This window comes from Lepisosteus oculatus, chromosome 3 (genome assembly GCF_040954835.1).
Source record: "Lepisosteus oculatus isolate fLepOcu1 chromosome 3, fLepOcu1.hap2, whole genome shotgun sequence".
NCBI lineage: Eukaryota > Metazoa > Chordata > Actinopteri > Semionotiformes > Lepisosteidae > Lepisosteus > Lepisosteus oculatus.
The window spans coordinates 61,928,366-61,946,624 of record NC_090698.1 but is presented as its reverse complement, the minus strand read 5'-3'; the positions used below and the strand labels follow the sequence as shown (position 1 = coordinate 61,946,624).

Genomic DNA, 18,259 nt, shown 5'->3' with positions numbered 1-18,259 from the left:
TTCTCGCGAGATTTAACAAGTATTGACAGCAATGGTTCTGGGAATCGGATGCTGTTTGTATCAAAACATTTGGGCGTCTCTTAGCTCGTACTGAAGAGCTGACTTCCCCGTATGGGACATCGCTTGCCTCAGCGATCGGTTTGTATTGTTTAAATGCCCTTAAAATATGAATTTGTCTCTGGAGTGCAAGCTATTTTGAAAGAGCATGTTGGCATTCAGCAGGTGCAATAGAATGTGTGCTATTCCAGTTTTGTCTCAAACACTACAGCACTAGCAGCAGAAGGCTGACAGTCGTTGCAGGTGTCAGGCCCGCTTGCAGGGAAGCTGCACACAGCATGATGTTGCATTAACTCGCTGCAAGTTGTTATAGTTACGGGGTGAACATATATAGCATGCCACAGACTGTTGCTCACTAATTACATGGCATGTCAGGTCACGTCTGCCACATGTACTGTACATGCATAAGATGTGTATTATATATTTGATTTTGTGCAATCATGTATTGTAAGAAAATTAAGGACGATGAAGAGCTATTTCCTATATATGGACGATTTATTGATTGTTCGATGTATTTTATATTGGCTTTCGTAGCTGCCATGACACCTGTCGTATGAGATACTTTTATTTTTCTTCCATTTTAGACTGCTAAATGAGTCGCTTCATTTTCAAGTTTGCAATAATGGGAACATTGTGTTAATGCGATAAATGTAGATACATGTTTTAACTTGGGCAATTAAGAAAAGGCATGTGATAGAACCACAATTAAGTTTAAATTCAAGCTAATAAACACCAAAATTCCATATAAGGATTTATCATTCTTGTATAAGTGTGGGAATCTCCATAAGGTGAACTAATCTGCTTCTTAACTGTAAGACTTTCCTTCTTTGCGTTTTAAATTTTCATGTAGAACACTACAGATCCAAATTCACAATGTTTCGTGAACTTGAACAATGGCGTTGATCAGATTGGCATTTATTAAATTATCCCCGCTTTGTTAAGTGTTCTTTTGATATGACTCGGTGAAGATGATTGCATTTGCTATTCAGGACGTTTCTGAAATTTGGAACTTCGTTTTTTCTTAATTTAAATACCTTTGGCATTGACAATGTACAGTATTACTAGTTAACATCAGAGATTTCGGCGAACTTTTGTTAAATCTTAAAGACAGTTGTAACCTCCACCAAATAAAAATGCATTTATGTATCATCCACATATATTTGTAGGTATGAGGTTAATTTCACGCTGAAAATTAGTAAGAAAAAGCTCCATGTTGTTGAGAAAAGCTTTGAATGCATTCATAACGTCTTTCTCCATTTTCTTTTAATTGTAAGTATTGTAAGTAGGTTGTGAATAGAGTTTAAGCCAGTTATAATACAGGATTTATGGATGTACCCAACATTGAGAACTTTATTAAATTTCTAAATCTCCAGTTCAGCTGTTACCTAGTATTTTGATTCCAAACTAAAGCATGTTCTTTCATGCTTTTTATTCGTTATCTCTTATTATTGTCAATGTACTGCAACTTGGTAAAAGAAAGAGCCCTGGTGATTCAAGGTCAGTTCAATAGCTACAGTATGTGTTGAACACATCAGCTGCAGATTCCTCACAGCTTGTTTTATCAAGCACCAGCCTTCAATATATTTGTTGAAGAGGAGGTTCAGAAATAGAAGTGCACAGCACAAATTTTAAGTTGTTACAATAGCCTGACACTTTTCAGATCCCCAGGAGAGTTACCGTTGTGTGCATTACGCTAACATATAACTTTTTTAACCATACACAGTACTTTAAAAGAGGGCTTTAAAAGTACATCTTTATGGTGGTATTATTTATAATATTGACTTGTTATTATTTGATACATGTTGGGGCAGCAGAGTGTAGTGGATAGGATTGCTACCTTTCAGCTCTGGAGCCCTGGGTTCAGTTCCAGACCTGAGGTGCCATTGGCATGGAGCTTGTATGTAGTCTTTGAGTTTGTGTGGTGATCTACTTTCAGTCCCATAGTCCAAAGACATTGTAAGGTTAATTGGTTTCTGGGAACACTGGCCCTTGAGTGTGTGCCCTGCGATGGACTAGCCCAGTCCAGGGTGTATCCTGCCTTATGCCTGTTGTTTGCTGGATCACGTATGACCCTGTATTGGCTAAAGCAATAAGAAAATGAATGGAAAGACATAATGAATGGCTGCTGCCCAGTTAAGAGTTATTTTGGTATTATCTGTTCTTCTATTGTGATTTCTGGCCACTCAAGTTTTTGGTTTGATCTCAGACTACACAGAACGTTCAAGGTATCCACAAATTTGGAAGAACTTAATCATAATTAAGTCAAAATTATTTGCTTTTGAGCAAGTGTTTGTAAATGTAGCTGCAAATTTGCTCAGCATAGTAGTTGAGCAAGTACTCAGCAGTCAGTTGACCTCAGCAATGATCTAAACCTTTTATGCTTTTTGCAAAGATGCTATAAGATTCAAACATTTCTTGTATCTTCACAGATTTTTTTGTATTATGATTGTTTCACCAGCATGGCAGTATAATCCTAAATAAAAAATACACATACCTGCTTTTGAGTTAGGAAGTTAGAAAAATGACTTTATCAGCACTGTCCATTATACTACTGCCCAGTAATATACTATTTTTTATGAAGAAGGCTCCACGGCCGAAACGTTGTGTTCTCTTTCTTCTTTTTTTTCAGCATGGAATAAACCTATTACTTGTATTTTTTATTATTATTGATTTGCAGGGCCTTTAAAATGATGAAGTGAAACGAAGCAAAATGAATAAGCCAAAAATGACAACCGATAAAGGGTAAGTTGTGATTACTCTTTCATTATAGGAGTGATTGTTGGAGATAAAAAAACATTAGTGAAAATAAACAAAGAACATAGTTATGTTTTCTGAAAAAAAAAAGATTTATGTGACAGAGGTGTGGATCAAATATTTCTTTTTAACCAGGTCAGTGATTGAATGTTTCTTTGTACAGGAATGCTTGGTTGAGCCTTACAGTATGTGGTCTGTATTTTTCTTGCCGGAATAATTGCTTTGAGGTGATTACTTTTCTAAGACACTATAAAATACTTGTTATTATAAAGAAGACAACATTGACCAGCAAATGAGTTGATAAGCTTTCTGCAGCAGTATTTGTGTCTGAAACACAACACAGGAATCATTCAATCACTCCAACTTTTATATACATACTGTACTCCTGCATACACTGTAGCTGTCAACCTTGTCTGCACAAAAATATGCAAAACAGAGACAACAGCGTTCTTCCATTGTATGTGATACTAAATGTGGTGGAGTGTCATCCACTGAAATTGAGCCTTTTGATAGTGTTGGGTTAAATATGTCCCAATTATATACAGTGGTAATGGTATTAAAACAGGCCTTGAAGATACCATACATGTTATGTTCTCTGTTGTGTGTCAGTGGTCTATTGGCCTGTAATAGTGTTTGGCAGGAAAGGGTCCTATAAATGAAAGGACAGTGTGTACCATTTTGCCTCGTGCTATGTCACATATTAATGAACACTTTTGTGATGGTCTGCTACACTTTTTGTTTGTTGTTGGCGAGTCATCAATAGATATGTGGGAAACAATAGAAATGTGAACTCCAGTATATCAAGCAACATGTACTGTAGTGGGATCATGCCTGCTTCTCTTCTCCTCAAATCATTTTGCTGGGAATTGCGAACAAGACCAGGCATAGTGTCTTTTTAATAGTGTGACCAGGCTATGTGATGTTTTAGGTTGTTACCTAACTGTGTCTTAATGCCGCACATGCTGCGATTTAGTTGTAACATGCATTTGTATCTTCTACTATCCTACATTTAAGAAGCAAATAGCTGATTTACTGTTTGTTTGTAATTATTGCTTTAAATCTTGACATAATTATAACTTGGGCTATGTTGTGTAGGATGTGGTGTATCAAATTGATAAACAGTAATTTTGACTATAATGCTGATAGTTTTGAAGCTCCTGTAATCATAAAAAAATATGATGTGTATTCCATGGATTGTGTTGTGCAGTCTTCATTTTTGTTATTTATTAAACAAAAATGTTTTAAAGCTCCTGTCACTTCACGGAAAGCTTATTTGTCCAATTACAAGGTTTATTCTCTAAAAAAACAAAGGGGGTGTACTCATGAAAAAGTGTAAAATTTTGAACTATCAAATATCATTAAGATTAGAATGAATATTGTTCACCTTAACATTTGTGTTTTATTATTATTAATCAAAGTCAAGGTTTGGAATTTGAGACTAAACTGATTTTTTTCCCTACTTGTGATCTTTGAGATGACTGTTTTCAAGTTAACCAGTGTCTTGATGTTGTCATGAAACAGGCACAAACAGAAATCTTTCCATGCAATGACAGCCAATAATTGATCTTGATGATGAAATTATCATGACCCATGAACACTTTTTGTCTGACAAATAATAAATAATTTAATTGTAAATTGCATTTTTTGTGTGTAGGTCTTGATTTCCTGATAATTTGTAGAGGAGGACAGCATGTTAGTACCAGTTAAAAGAGCTGAAAGAGGATAACATAGTTTGTGATTCTGTTTCGAGAAGTTTATTCGTGCTATAGAGTAAACCCAGGCTAATAAGTCAATGATCTCGTCAAACTGATTTTAAAATCAGATTTTAAAAGGAGGAACTCTGTGAGTTATTTTTTGTTAAAAATTGGGGAAATTTCCATTATAAACTTTCCATGTGCATTTTAATTTTATCTGAGAGAGATTGAGCCAAACAAAACATAGCCTGTATTTATATTTCCATTGGGCACTGTTTATGCTGTTTGAGAAGACTCAGATGCTCACTGCATGTCCTGAAGATGAAGGAGAATGGTGGCGTTTGCTATGGAGATTTTATACAGTTCTTATACTTAATGCACAAATGTAAAGTAATGGTTAGGAATTGCTCCAGTGATTGTCCTACTGTATAAAGGGGTCTACAGGTCTTCATTGCAAATGAATGTTTACTCAGATTTGATTTGCCTGGTGGAAAAAACTATTTGAAATTTAGAATGAAACTATTTAGGTTTCATTGTAGAAAGAAATTTTACATAGATAACTTTCACCCACCTGGACATCCCTGGCTGTTAGGTGAAAAATAAATACAGTTAACGTGTTAGATTGTGTTAATTTGATACTTGTGCCTGTTTTATTTCTCTCTAATTTATTTTTAACAGCTTATCAAAATTGTGTTTTATTTGACATTGGCAGGATTGCAAGTTATTTGCCAAGTAATTTTCGTAACAGTTACTATCTTTTTCTTTCCTAGTGAGAAAGCGACCCAAAGTAATTTTACCATCACCCACTCTAAGGATGCTAAAAAGTTACAAAAGTAAATTAAAATACCCCTTTTATTTTGATATTGAGCTTATTTCTCATTTTCTGAATAAGGTAGTAAAATGTGATGTAAAACTTTCATGAATATGGCTCAGTTTCTATCTACTTCATAGTTTATCAGGTTGCATAACTTTTTGTAATTTAAACACCACTTTGGGAATTGTCCTTTAGACAAGTGGTAAAGAAACTGATTTTAGGTATGTTAAAACTTGAAAGCCATGAAGCACATTTGATTACATTGATTCACTTAGGGGCAGAATAAGTTTAGCATGTACAATACATTAATAATTCCACCATCAGCATAAAAGCTTAGTACTGTGTGGAAAGAATAGCTAATTATCAAGTCATATTATAGACAATGTATAGTCATTTATTCTTTGTAATTTGACAAAGTGAGACTTAACTGGAAGGGGTGAATGCTTTTGTACAGCACTGTCATTTATGATATGCAGACTGTCAGGTCTGTAATAGTAATAGGTCTGTAATAGTTGATGTTTTTATTTAGATTTTTGCAATAGAGAATAGGTATGACCACAGTTCATATTTCTATGAACTGATCATTTCTGTATTTACATAGATACTTTATTGATCCCGTGAGGGAAATTGCAGAAGATCACTTTATTAGCCCTGTACAATATCTTGCATTAGGAATTAGTCTTTTTCGACATACTGTAGCCCAGCTTGCTCTCCATGAGACACAGACAGGTAGAGAAGCTGGGGATTAGAGTCCAGGGTCAGCCATTGTACAGCTCCCCTGGAGCAGTTGGGGTTAAGGGCCTTTCTCAGGGGCCAAATGGAGTTGGATTCCTCTGCCAGCTGCGGGATTTGAACCGGCAACCTCCCAGACACAGGCGCAGATCCTTAGCCACAGTGCCACAGCTCCGCCCATTTGTTGGTGTGTTGGCCTGTCATGGGGTATATTCTAGCCAGGGTGAGTTTTGTGCTCTCAGTTTAAAACTACAAAAGCAGGAAAAGATTTGGCCTTGTAAGCCACTTACAGCAGGTTTGTTTTTTATTGCTCTGTATGCTGTGGTTATTGTCAGTGTAGAGTGTGTTTATACCTGGCACCATTTATTCAAACAGAAACACTTTTATGGCCTTCCTTGGTTATGACCTAGGGCAGGCTTAATGCATTTCCAGTGGAAACTTAAGTGTTCCACTCATTCATATGTACAGTAGCACTAAGATAATTCCGTACTTATCAGGGCTTTTTGATATGCTAAAAAAAATATTATGAACATGAAGATGGTGACAGGCAGTCTTGACTTACAAATGGATCTGTGTTATGCTACCTTTATTTAAAATGATTTTGGAGTTTCTATAGCAGTTGAGGATACTAATCGTATAACTCAAACAGTGTTCCAGATTATGTACTCCATCAGTGTAAAATCGTTGCCTGCTTTTTTAGTACACAGTTTGCCATGTTATGAATAAGATGCTTTTAATGAAGTTACATTACCATATGGATTCATAGATCATGATTACAACCCTTCAGAATTTAAATCCCATTATTTACATCTCAGATGTCTCATCTGCTTTTCTTTTTTGCAATGCGCTGACATTAATGAGAGAATAAGAAGGGTTACAAATGAGAAGATGGCAATTGAGCCATCTAGCTGGATTATTTGTAAATAATTGATCCAAAGATATCATTTAGCCGTATCTTGAAGGAAGCCGGGGTATCGGCTTCAACAACATTGTGGTGTAGCTTATGTATGCAATTCTCACACACTCCTTTGTGAAGTCTGCTGCCTCCTGATTAAGGATTTAAATGCACTTTTGCACAGCTTCGTCTTGTGCCCTCTTCTATATGTTTCATTGTTGAACTTGAATAAACTCACCAAGCTGACTTTGTTTAGTGCCTTCGAAGATTTTGAATACTTTTACCATGTACACCTTGTAGTCTTCTGTGGTTCATTTCTTTTAGTGTGTTAGTGTTGTATATTGTTTAAGCCCATGTGCTTGTTTGCTCTTCTGTGAACTCATTCCAAAGCAAATTTTAAATAATACATAATATTCTTTATGTGGTTTGACTAGTGCATTGTACCCATTTCCTTTGCTTTTTACTGTTTTTTTTTTACTGTTTCTCCACATTGTCCTTAAGATGTAAAAGATGCATCAACATTTAGCACCTACAGTAAGTCTATTACTACTGTAAGTAGCCTCTTCAAACTCAGTGTTTCAAATTTTGTACTTATAATTTGGTTTTTGCTTATAGGCACTTGATTTCTTTGTTCACATAGAGAATATTAAATCAGACATACTGGGTTAAACAAATTTATGAATTTATTAATATGTAATAATAATGGCAAATAGACCCACTAAGAACACACAACATATAATGAAACATACAAGTTAATCTGTTTGCAAACAAGGCATTGCCGAGGTCCACCTCCTGACCAACCAGACCAACCACAAAGGATCCCAGACTGCTTCCAAGTATTCAGCAAAAGAGATAAACCTGGCTTCTCAACTAAACAGAATATGACAAACAGTTAAATCTCTCTGTCAGTAAATCTGAAAGCTACAAAGTGAATTGGAAACCTATCTCCCTATTGTAAGCCAGGAGAGGCCATTTTTAACCTAGGGATTCTCTATACTGGAAATCGTGCATCACAGACCCAGTATAACTTGGTAAACACCTAGTTCCTTTCTTGCTTTGAAGATCCTGAGAATTGCAGATATTGACAGTAGCTAGAGCTATTTTGCAAAGAAGAATGGGCAAGAATTGTAGTGTCCAAATGCGCAAAGCTGGTAGAAACGTATCCAAGAAGACTTGTGGCTGTAAAATGTGCCTCTACCAAATATTGACTCAGTGTGTGAATACGTATGCAATCAGCTATTAGATTTATAATGAATTTAGGTGGTTCTGTAGAATTGTTTTACTTTGACACTTTATAGAGTGTTTCCTTTTAATAAATGGCAAAAAGTTCCAGTTAAATACATTATGATTCCATATTGAAACACAATAAAATGTAAAAAAAAAAATTCCAAGAGGGGGTGAATAATTTTGATAGCAACTGGTGTAAGGCTTGGCACTTTAGTACTTCTCTGACTCTCTATTGTTGTACTCCCCACCTCGTCACCTTCAAATTTTGGTCTCCTGCCTGTCCCCCAAGCATGTTTGTATAGTTTGGGGGACAGGGCCGTCTCTTGGTATGCCCCAAAGCTCTGGAATTCTGTCCTTAATGATAATGAAGAGTCACCTTCCCTGAGCCCTTTCAAATCAAGACTGATTCTGTGCCTGCCCACTTGTGTCCCACTCTGTTCCAAATCTTTTTTGTAATTGTGTGATTTTGTTAACTCCTCACATTGTGTGCTTTTTTCTTACTGTAAAGTACCAGTAAAATACCACTTTTAAAGGCACTGTAAAAAATCAGTGTTATTATTATTATTATTGCTCATGTTGTTGAATTAAAATGATATATACCGTAGACATTTTAAACTGAATACTTTTAGTGGTGAAAGACATATAATATAAGAAAAATAAAAAAATACATTATGTAATTGTGTATTTTATATGGCAAACCTAAATTATTTCAGGTGCCAAGTTCCACAGTTAGTTGGGTTTAATAATATGGGTTCACATAATTTCAGAACAAACACACTTGTCTCTACAAGGTCCCTTAGCCAGGTAGTGAATTTCAAGACATTATTGGAGTATAATTGCTTATTATTAATAGGATAACCATCAAACCCTGGAGATCTGCTAATCAGGTGTGTTTCTAGTACATAAAATTATTTTATGCCTTCTGTGTTTGTACTATTACTGTACATCCAGCAGAAGAAAAATGGCCATCAGAACATTCAACCTGACATAATTACCACAAATTGCTGGCTAGTCTGAAACAAGTTTTGTTTTTTTATTCTATGTGCCTTAGTAGCTGAACAGTTCCATGTCTGAGGCTGCAGTTGTGCAGTCATGTTTTTCCAGACAGATAAGCTTGTATATTTCTGCATGATTCAGAAGAGACAAGATTGAAAACCTTAATACAAGATAAACCAAAAAACAACATCCAAATACCAATTTAGATACATTTTTCAAAGGCTCTCTTTTTAAAATACAATTTCATCTTGATCAAATATTTATGTGCCATTTAGTTGAATGTTAGGCTTAATAGTCATCTTAGTGGTGTAGTCAGCTTGCTTTATGTGTTTCAGATGCACATTGCTTTCAACCGCCTGAACTTTAAAATAATATTTTGATTGTCTAAAATAGGCTCACATCCTTAAGAAGCATTGGAGCCTTGGAAGTTGGATGAGTTTAATGTGCTGTATGTGTTGTATTACATGCTAAATGTTTTGATCCTGTTTGAAGTTTTCATACTATGACAATGGTAAGTAAATGATATTGAGTTCTTACATTTGAGAGATACGTTGCACAGCCTATGTTTCAAATGATTAATAAAACTTGCGCGTATATAATGATTTTTAAGATACTATGCTGTTTCCTGTTCACTAGGAGCATAAATGTGCAGTGGACAAAGTGACAAAGCAGCAGTTTTTGTTGTTTGTGGTTTTTACTGTTGCTGTAGCAATACACAATTTAAAGTAAGTGCAAAGAGTGAGGATGAATACCTCTGAGCATGTAACACAAAAAGATTGGGACACTACTCCTGTCTAGCAATATGCAGTTGCCTACTCCTGGACAGAAATGAGGTGCAGTAGCAAAGTGGCTCTTACCATGCATGGGAGTCTCCTTTAATTTCTACTAACACCCTCTGCACATGCAGGAGAAATGCAGTGTAGAGCCAAAACACTTCTGACACCGCAAGAGCTAGGGAAGGTCAGGTAATTGAAAGATGCTTTGATTCCATAGAAACAAGCTCTGGAGTGCAACACTGCACACAGGGTGACCTTCACTGTTCATTTGAAAAACATTTTCAAGATGGAGCTACATTACTGATCAATAAAATGATAAAAATGTGGAAAAAAAGGATCGACCTCCATAGGGTGGGGAACAAGTAACAAGGGGCTCCCAGGTTTGTCACATTCATTCAAGGAACAGTTTCTTCAAGGTTGTTACAAACAATGTTTTTTTTTAATAAGAACAAATTAACATAATGGTAAAAATAACAGTTATTACAATTTTAATTATGAAGGTTCATACATTATTAGTACTAGACAGGTAAGGAGTAACAGCGATAACCAGCTTTGTGCCATGGATGACAAGAATGGTCTGCTGTATGAAGTTACAATAAAAAAAAACTGAATAACACTGCAGTACATTCCTTAACACAATGCCTGTTTCAAATTGTTGTCAATAACTCCAGTTGTTAGTTTTAGAAGGTCTGTAATTAACATAATTTATGGCAAGATGATTAAATAAAAAGTATTTATTTATGGAATTCCCTTCAATTTGTGGCAAATAAAGATGTAATATAAAGCGCATAAACATTTTTAACACTCTTAGATTTTACCTCTAAGACCCTTTGTTCCTATTTCCTTTCTAGATGTTCTTTAAAAGCTGCTGTACACATTACACCTTATTAGTTTTATGTGTTTGAAAGCATTTTTAGAATATAGTGAAGGCGGACAGGTGAAGTCCATCCTCTTCAGTAGAATGGGAAAAAGAAATGGAGTCCAGCCTACAGAAGTGAACTAATCGTCAGACCTTTATTTCAGTATTGAAGTCAAGGCACAGCAGTAGCAGCTCGCTAGAATGAGAGAGCTCTGCCAGTTTCTCTGACAGGTCTTTTTTATAGCCTGTGTTCCACATGTTCCAAAACGGCAACTTAATAGCCATTTCCTCCTGCTGGCTTAACTGACAAATTATACCCAAGCATTGGTTAGGACCAAATCTTCTCTTCTGCCTGTTACTTAAAGTTCATTAGGCTAATAGCAATCTATAGTGCTCCTTTGTTTTTATCAAATGATACATAGCTTATTGATTAGACAATTTATCCCTGTCTAACAAGTTTTAGTTTAACAAAATATGCTAGATATAAGCATTTTGTTTTTGTAGGTCCCAATTTAACAGTGCCCATGTAACTGTTACTGTATGTTATACAAAACATAAAATCCAATCCTTCAGTCCCCCCTTTCACCCTCTGCAAACTCAGCGTGAGTGCAGATGCAAACCTTCTCCACCCCAGGACTTGGAGGATGATAGATGCACCTGCTCCCAGCTGCCTCGTGCAGTGTGCTGGGTTTGTTACTCTTCCCACTCATGTTGTCCTAATGCTGCCATCCTGGTCATCTCCTTTTGTGTGGCTTTAACTCGGCATGAACAGTAAGAAATTAGTACACATTATCCTCACGTTACCCACATTAACCAAGTTCCAGTGAAGATTCCCCCTTTTCGGGCCCTACATAAGAGTGCTGAGCAACCTAGCTAATGGGTTACAACAATTTCCCAGTCTGTCTTCTAATCACCTGTATGTCTTTGTATTTCTTATGCTATGTTAAGTACTATTGTAAGCTTCTATAATAGTGATAAGATTTAAACAAAGCACTTAAACTGCAATGTTCGTTTCTTCTACCAAGATTTAGTTAAGTGGCTGTGATACTGTCCCAGAAATTGGGCCTTTCAGAGTTCTTGGTCATCAGGAAGCTGACCCGTGTCAACAAGTTGAAAAACAGCTTAACATATTTTTACAGCAATTCATTCACTCCAGATATTCCTTTATACCTGTAAGCCTAAAATGTTAGTTATTATGACTTATCTGACCCCTTGGGTTGTTTTAAGTCGGGTGCCAAAATCACCTGAGACCAATGTCTCCATCTACAGTCGATCCTCCCTTTCCCCATCGAGGAAAAATTCCAGTGGCCAAAGCCTTGGTGGCCGTCTTTGCTGTGTGCTGCTGATGTGGAAAAGCTTTCACCCATTGGGTAAAAAAAGTCTTCTCTCATCCCGTATCAGCAATTGTTTTCAGGCTGCTGTTGTTCAGTAGGCAAAGCAGTTGGTGATTGTTGTGTAGCACCACATTCTCTCAGCCCTCAAATCAGGTATTGCAGTAGAGAAGTAACATACTGTATGGGCTTGTTACAGTTCCCTGCCTTTTTGGTAGTGTAAGTCTGGTCTCCCTCCCTCCCAGCTCCACAGGTGGAAAGGATCTCGCAGATCAGGAAGTCTCTGTGCTGGAGCACTAGTCAGTCTCTCTTTATGCTCTGTAAAGGATTCTTGTGCTTCCTCACTCCATTCAAGGACACCAGGTCCAGGTTGCCCCTCCAATGATCAGATGATACAGTGGCTGGGTTTGCTCTGCATAATCTGGTATAAACTGTCGACAGTGGTTTAACAATCCAAGAGTGCTTCTCAAGCCTCATACATTAAAGGGCTCTGCCATTTACAAAAATCCCTTTTTATGATCTGCTGTTGTTCTGCATCCTCTGCTGAAATAATCTGTCCTAATAAATGGAACAAGTAATAGGTTTATTCCATGCTGAAAAAAAGAAAGAGAACACAACGTTTCGGCCGTGGAGCCTTCTTCAGGTGTGAGCTTCAGGCTCACACCTGAAGAAGGCTCCACGGCCGAAACGTTGTGTTCTCTTTCTTCTTTTTTTCAGCATGGAATAAACCTATTACTTGTTCCTTTGCAGCCTACGCATGCTGACGCAGCTACCCACCTGAACTACTGTCCTAATAAATTACTTCTATGTATCCCACTTGTCCTTTAGCTGGATTAGCTAATCATTTCCAGATCTATGGTGTTGTGAAACTAGTAGTCCATGCTTTAGCAAGTTATTTTCAATCAGGGATGGCTAAAAGCAAGTCATCTACTGTACATTGCAGCAAAACAGATTGGTTCATGGCAGGGTGAGCATTTGTTAATTCTTAAACAATTCTCCAGTGCTCTGTGAAATAATGTTGGAGAGTTGTAAAAACCTTTTAGTATGTGAGTCCAAGTGTACTGTCTCCCCCTGAATGTAAATGCAGACTTATTTTGTGATTCCCCTCCTAGTGGCAGAGACCAGAAGCCATTAGATATGTCCAGTGCAGTATAAATTGTCATATCTCCTCCAATATCTGAAAATTGTTACAGAAGTAGCTACAATGGAGTGAAGTTTAGGCATGTTCATGCAGGTGTAATCAATAATAAAACACCACAATCCATCAGCCTCTCTTACCGGCCACACCAGAGAATTGGTGTGATATAGTTAATCTGACTATGCCCTCCTGTGCTAAATCGTTTACTATTTTCTCCACAGTATCTTGTACTTCAGTTGAAATATGATACTGCTTGTGAGAGGGTGAGATGATCTTTGAATAACTAAAGGTGTTATGGCCCTATCATCAGGATATTGGTAACATGTAAATCCCTACACCCGCTCTGTTTACCAATTTTACCAATGACGGTCTCCTCAGAGGTAACCTTAAAACTAAATAAATATGCCTTATCTTGTTGAGAATCCCACTGCTGACACCAGCTTGAAGGCAGACAGGTGAGGTTAACCCTCTTCAGGAGACTGGGGAAAAGAAGGTCCAGGCTACAGAGTTGAAGCGATCATCAGGCCTTTATTTAAGTACTGAAGTTGAGCTGCAGTAGCAGCACGCATGATCAAGAAAATTCTGCCAGTTTCTCTGGCAGGTCTTTTTTTATAGCCTGTGACAAACATTTGTTCCAAAAACTGTGATTTAGTAGCCACTTTGTCCTGCTGGTTAAACTGGCTAATTACACCATCCCTAAGATTAGGAGCAAACCTTCTCCCGTCTGTTACTTAAAGTTCATTAGGCTATTTATAACAATCCACAGTCGGCTCCTTTGTTTTTGGTCAAAATATACATAGCCTGTTGATATGTAAACCAAAATAGGTTCTGAAGCCGATGAGCACAGCTAAATTTAACCAAATGCAAGGTTCACATTCAATAAATTAAAGTGTGTACTTTTTAATACACCCAATCTTATAGTGTAGAAAAGGTAAGATGTTCACATAGTGCAACATTTGGAATCTGATACTCATGTTCAGAATACAGACTGGTCATGGCCTCACCCATGTGAGTTAGCAAAGTAAATGTAAATTTAAAAATAATGTAAGTTCAAAAGTCCCCTTTCATTATAAAAATTGAATCAATCATCATGCATTTGTAATACTGCCCTCTAGTGTGATTGGAAATGCTAGATCAGACTAGTGTGTGGTATAATTTGGGGAGCTTTCTTGAAGCTCTGTTATTGCTTATAATGTTATACATAAATTATCATACCACATACTAAGTTTTTGTATGTACTGTATAACAAAAATAAGGGGACTCAAAATACAGGGTAAGAAATGGGACAAAACCTTTATCCCTTGACAAACCAGAATAAGGACAAACCTTTGTTCTTTGAATGTTTACTTTTCTTAACACTGAGAATATCTTTGTTATTACGGAATATTAAGGTCCTTTTATTTTCAAAATAATTATTTTATTGAAATGATACGGTAAATCTTAATAATTAATTTCAAATGTAAGTGCTTTCTGCAAGAATTTCTGTTTTGGTTTTGTTGTTTACTTTAATGGTTATATTTGGAGCTTACTGTCAAGAGCCTGAGTTTTTCTTGTGAAAGAAAAGTGTGTAGACATTTATTCATACATCTTATTAAGTGTTACTTTTAAAGAGCCTTATACACACGGGCACTTTAATATGTAGATTTAGATCCTAGTCAGATCTATTATTCCCTGATAATTTGTAGTCAGATTAAGATGAGTATGAGGTTGCTGAACATAGTCTTACAAATAACATAACAAACAATTATGTGTAAAATCTGCTTTAACACATTTCTTGTGTTTCATTTATGTTGTTTTAGAAATGGAGTCTTTCTCTGTAGGGACGACAGCTTAGCAGAATTTCATTCTAATGTCTGTGTTTGACTGTGCAAGTCAGAAATTAAATTTATTTTAAAACTAATGCAAACATGTAGGAAATTAGAAGCCCAATGCAGCTAAATTTCCCACATACCTATTCTCCTTCAATATGATTAACCTAATTCTCTTGTGTCATACTAAGATGTGATGTGAATATACAGAAAGCATTCTTCAGAGGCAGAACTGTGAGCAAAATTAATGACAGAAAAGATGTTGATTGTGACTGTTGCCACTAAGCACATTGTAGGCACTATGCCTAAGGCTCTTAGACGTTAGTCAAGAATATGGACGTGCTTCAGAATTTTGTTCCATTTTACTTTAATATATAATTGATTTTAATTTGTTTCCATTAATTTCTATGAAACTTGAAATCTCTGCTGCATAAGTACGATCTTTAGCCTATTTTAATGCTGTGCGAATTCACTGTTTACCGCTATCCCAGTTGAATCAGGCTTTTTAAACATGTAAGAAATTTACAAACATATTTGGGAGTGTTTCTTTGTGAAAAATTTCCAGTCATGTTACAAATCATAAAAGGGTACAATCCTCAGAAAGCTTTTTTGTTTAATGGAGTCCTATCTTTAGAAAAATAAAGACATTTCAATCTCTTCAGAAGAATAGTGCTAGTTATTTTCTCATTCTGATTGTCAGGCATTGTGTTGAATTATGTTATGGTGACTGTAACATGTTAGCTTACACTAAGATTTAGACAGGCTAATGTGTTACAACAGTTTCCACTGAAGCTTTCTGTGTTGATGCTTCTGACAAGGTTCAAAATGTTTCAAATAAAAAAAATCTGCTTTATTTTCAAAACTGGCTGCTGCCAATAAGGTTTTTGGGTTTTTATTATAATAATAATAAACTTTATTTCATATAGCACCTTTAAAGGTGGCTTCTCAAGGCGCTTTACAGGCTGACAATAACAATAAATAGGAAGACTACAACAATAAATAGGAAGATTTCACAAGATAAGACACAATTACAATTACAACAATAACAATAGAGGAGACCGTGGAAGGTGGTACTAAGAAGAGCAGAGGGGTGAAGAATGGAACCAGTTAAGTAAAGGCTTTTCTGAAGAAGAAGGTTTGAGTCTGGATTTGAAGGAGTTTAGAGAAGGTGACTCTCGGATATCCTTGGGCAAAGAGTTCCAGAGTTTGGGGGCATAGCAGGAGAAGGCCCTGTCGCCCATACAATGTAGATGGGCTCGGGGGACTGTAAGGAGGGCAGAGTTTGAAGAGCGGAGGTTGCGAGGTGGGGAGTAGGGCGATAAAAGTTCAGACAGGTATTGAGGTGCCAAACCATGTAAAGCCTTATAGGTGAGCATGAGGATTTTAAAGTCTACGCGGAATTTGACCGGAAGCCAGTGCAAGGCCTCCAGGAGTCATTGTGAACACTTGCATTAGACCTGGTCAGGATTCTGGCTGCTGAATTTTGGACATACTGCAGCTTGTTCAGAGTAGATTTAGATACCCCAGGGAGTAGAGCATTGCAGTAGTCAATTTGAGAGAATACAAATATGTTGATCAGCTTTTCAGCCACAGTTAATGATAGCATAGGGCGCAGTCTTGCGATATTTCTAAGGTGGAAAAAAAAGATGTTTTGACAGTATGCTGTACATGTGGGTCGAATGTTAAGCCAGAATCGAATATAACCCCAAGGTTTTTATTGCTTCAAAAACAATGTGACGCTTTGTGTGCTTTATTCCAGAGTCCCCAGTAACTCCAGGGTACTTACCCTCCTTGCCCAGCTTGAGAAAATAAATGCAGAGCCAGTGGCGCTGGATGTGGAAAATGCAAGACATATCACATCCAAGATCCTTCATCTCATCCAAACACAAGGTAAAGTAATGAGTGAGAAGATCCCAGTTATTTCCACCCTGAACTGGGGATCCTTTTCCTGTTGTTCACCTTTCTGGTTTGCTTTGGTCTGTCCTGTTAAGAGAAAGCTCATCTTTGAACTGCAATACCATGTCTGCCAGACCACAATTTGTCCCTATTACATCCTAGGAAAGAGTATTGTATAGGAATACATGCCAAGGCATCTCATATTGTGAGCTACATTTTTGGGATGCATGCATTGTGCATTAATGTTTCAGGATTCTAATTATTTGACGTCCAGGATAGGGTAATCAGTATATCAATTTGAGACACACTGCTTCTGGTAAGGAGGAAGTTCCCCATTAGCTGGTTTGTTGACTTGGTCTTCATGCTGGAAAGCATGTAGGCATGTAAACCTTTGGCCAGCAGGGGTCCCTGTTACACTTTGCTCTAATCTTTGGAGGCAGGTGTATTGTGCTGCACATAGTTAATGGGGAGGACTGCTTGAATCAATTTCTAGTAGCCAATAAAATCACAAGAATAAACTGCTGCATGTACTGTGCAACCTTGCTGCATTTAAAACAGCACATAAAAGAGAATGTGGGGAAAAACCTCAAGAAGTTCTTGCTTTATAATGTAGCTTTGGGGTGGCAGCTCTTTCAGCTTCACAGGGAAACACTTAAATAGAAGATGGTTAATTATGGAAAAAAATGTATTTTAGATGATATCCGTACTGATTTTCACATGAGTACAGTTCCTAGGTTGTGAAAATGACTGTTTCCAGCCTGTGAGGGAAGCTGCTCTCAAGTAGCATGTCTGTGTAGTTTGGCGGGAGGTGATGGAAACGTTTTGACTGCTGTCGCATGTGGTGAAACAGGATCCCCTGACTGATGCTTGCCGTGCAGTCTGCTCAGTTTACTGCCCTGTGGGGAATGATATCTGAACCTTCCTTGCCAATTCATGACCTCTGTACTGACCCTGCTTCTGCCTGCCCTCTTGCTATTTTTTGCCACTTTGTCCTCCCCATGGCAGCTTTCACATGTGCTGTGCTTGCTAGCTAATTCAGCACCTGATGATAACTTCTTTCACTAGGTCTTTTATTAGTTGGTGTCAGAATCACTCCCAGCCAAGCAGAAGGAAGAGCTAGCGCCTTGTGTTAGTGCGGCTCAGTCGATACATCCCAATTGGATTTAAGGCTCTGCAGGGCTGGCTTCCAAACCGATCTTTTTATTGCCAGCAAATCTAGAAAGGAATCAGGGGTTAAAATGAATTAAAAAAGGAAATGTTTTCAAATTATTTCACTGGTATG

The 18,259-nt window shown here is 37.1% G+C and overlaps 1 protein-coding gene across 1 annotated transcript in view; it reads left to right on the top strand.

Annotated features, from left to right (window-relative positions):
* The first annotated feature begins 25 nt into the window (after positions 1–25).
* agtpbp1 (ATP/GTP binding carboxypeptidase 1) overlaps positions 26–18,259 on the top strand; it is a 73,790-nt gene continuing 55,556 nt past the window's right edge. Inside the window, exons 1-3 of the mRNA XM_015362177.2 lie at positions 26–138; positions 2,735–2,799; positions 16,841–16,971. Coding sequence (XP_015217663.1) covers positions 2,768–2,799; positions 16,841–16,971 — 163 coding nt within the window. The 5' untranslated portion in view covers positions 26–138; positions 2,735–2,767. The remainder of the gene's footprint in view (positions 139–2,734; positions 2,800–16,840; positions 16,972–18,259) is intronic.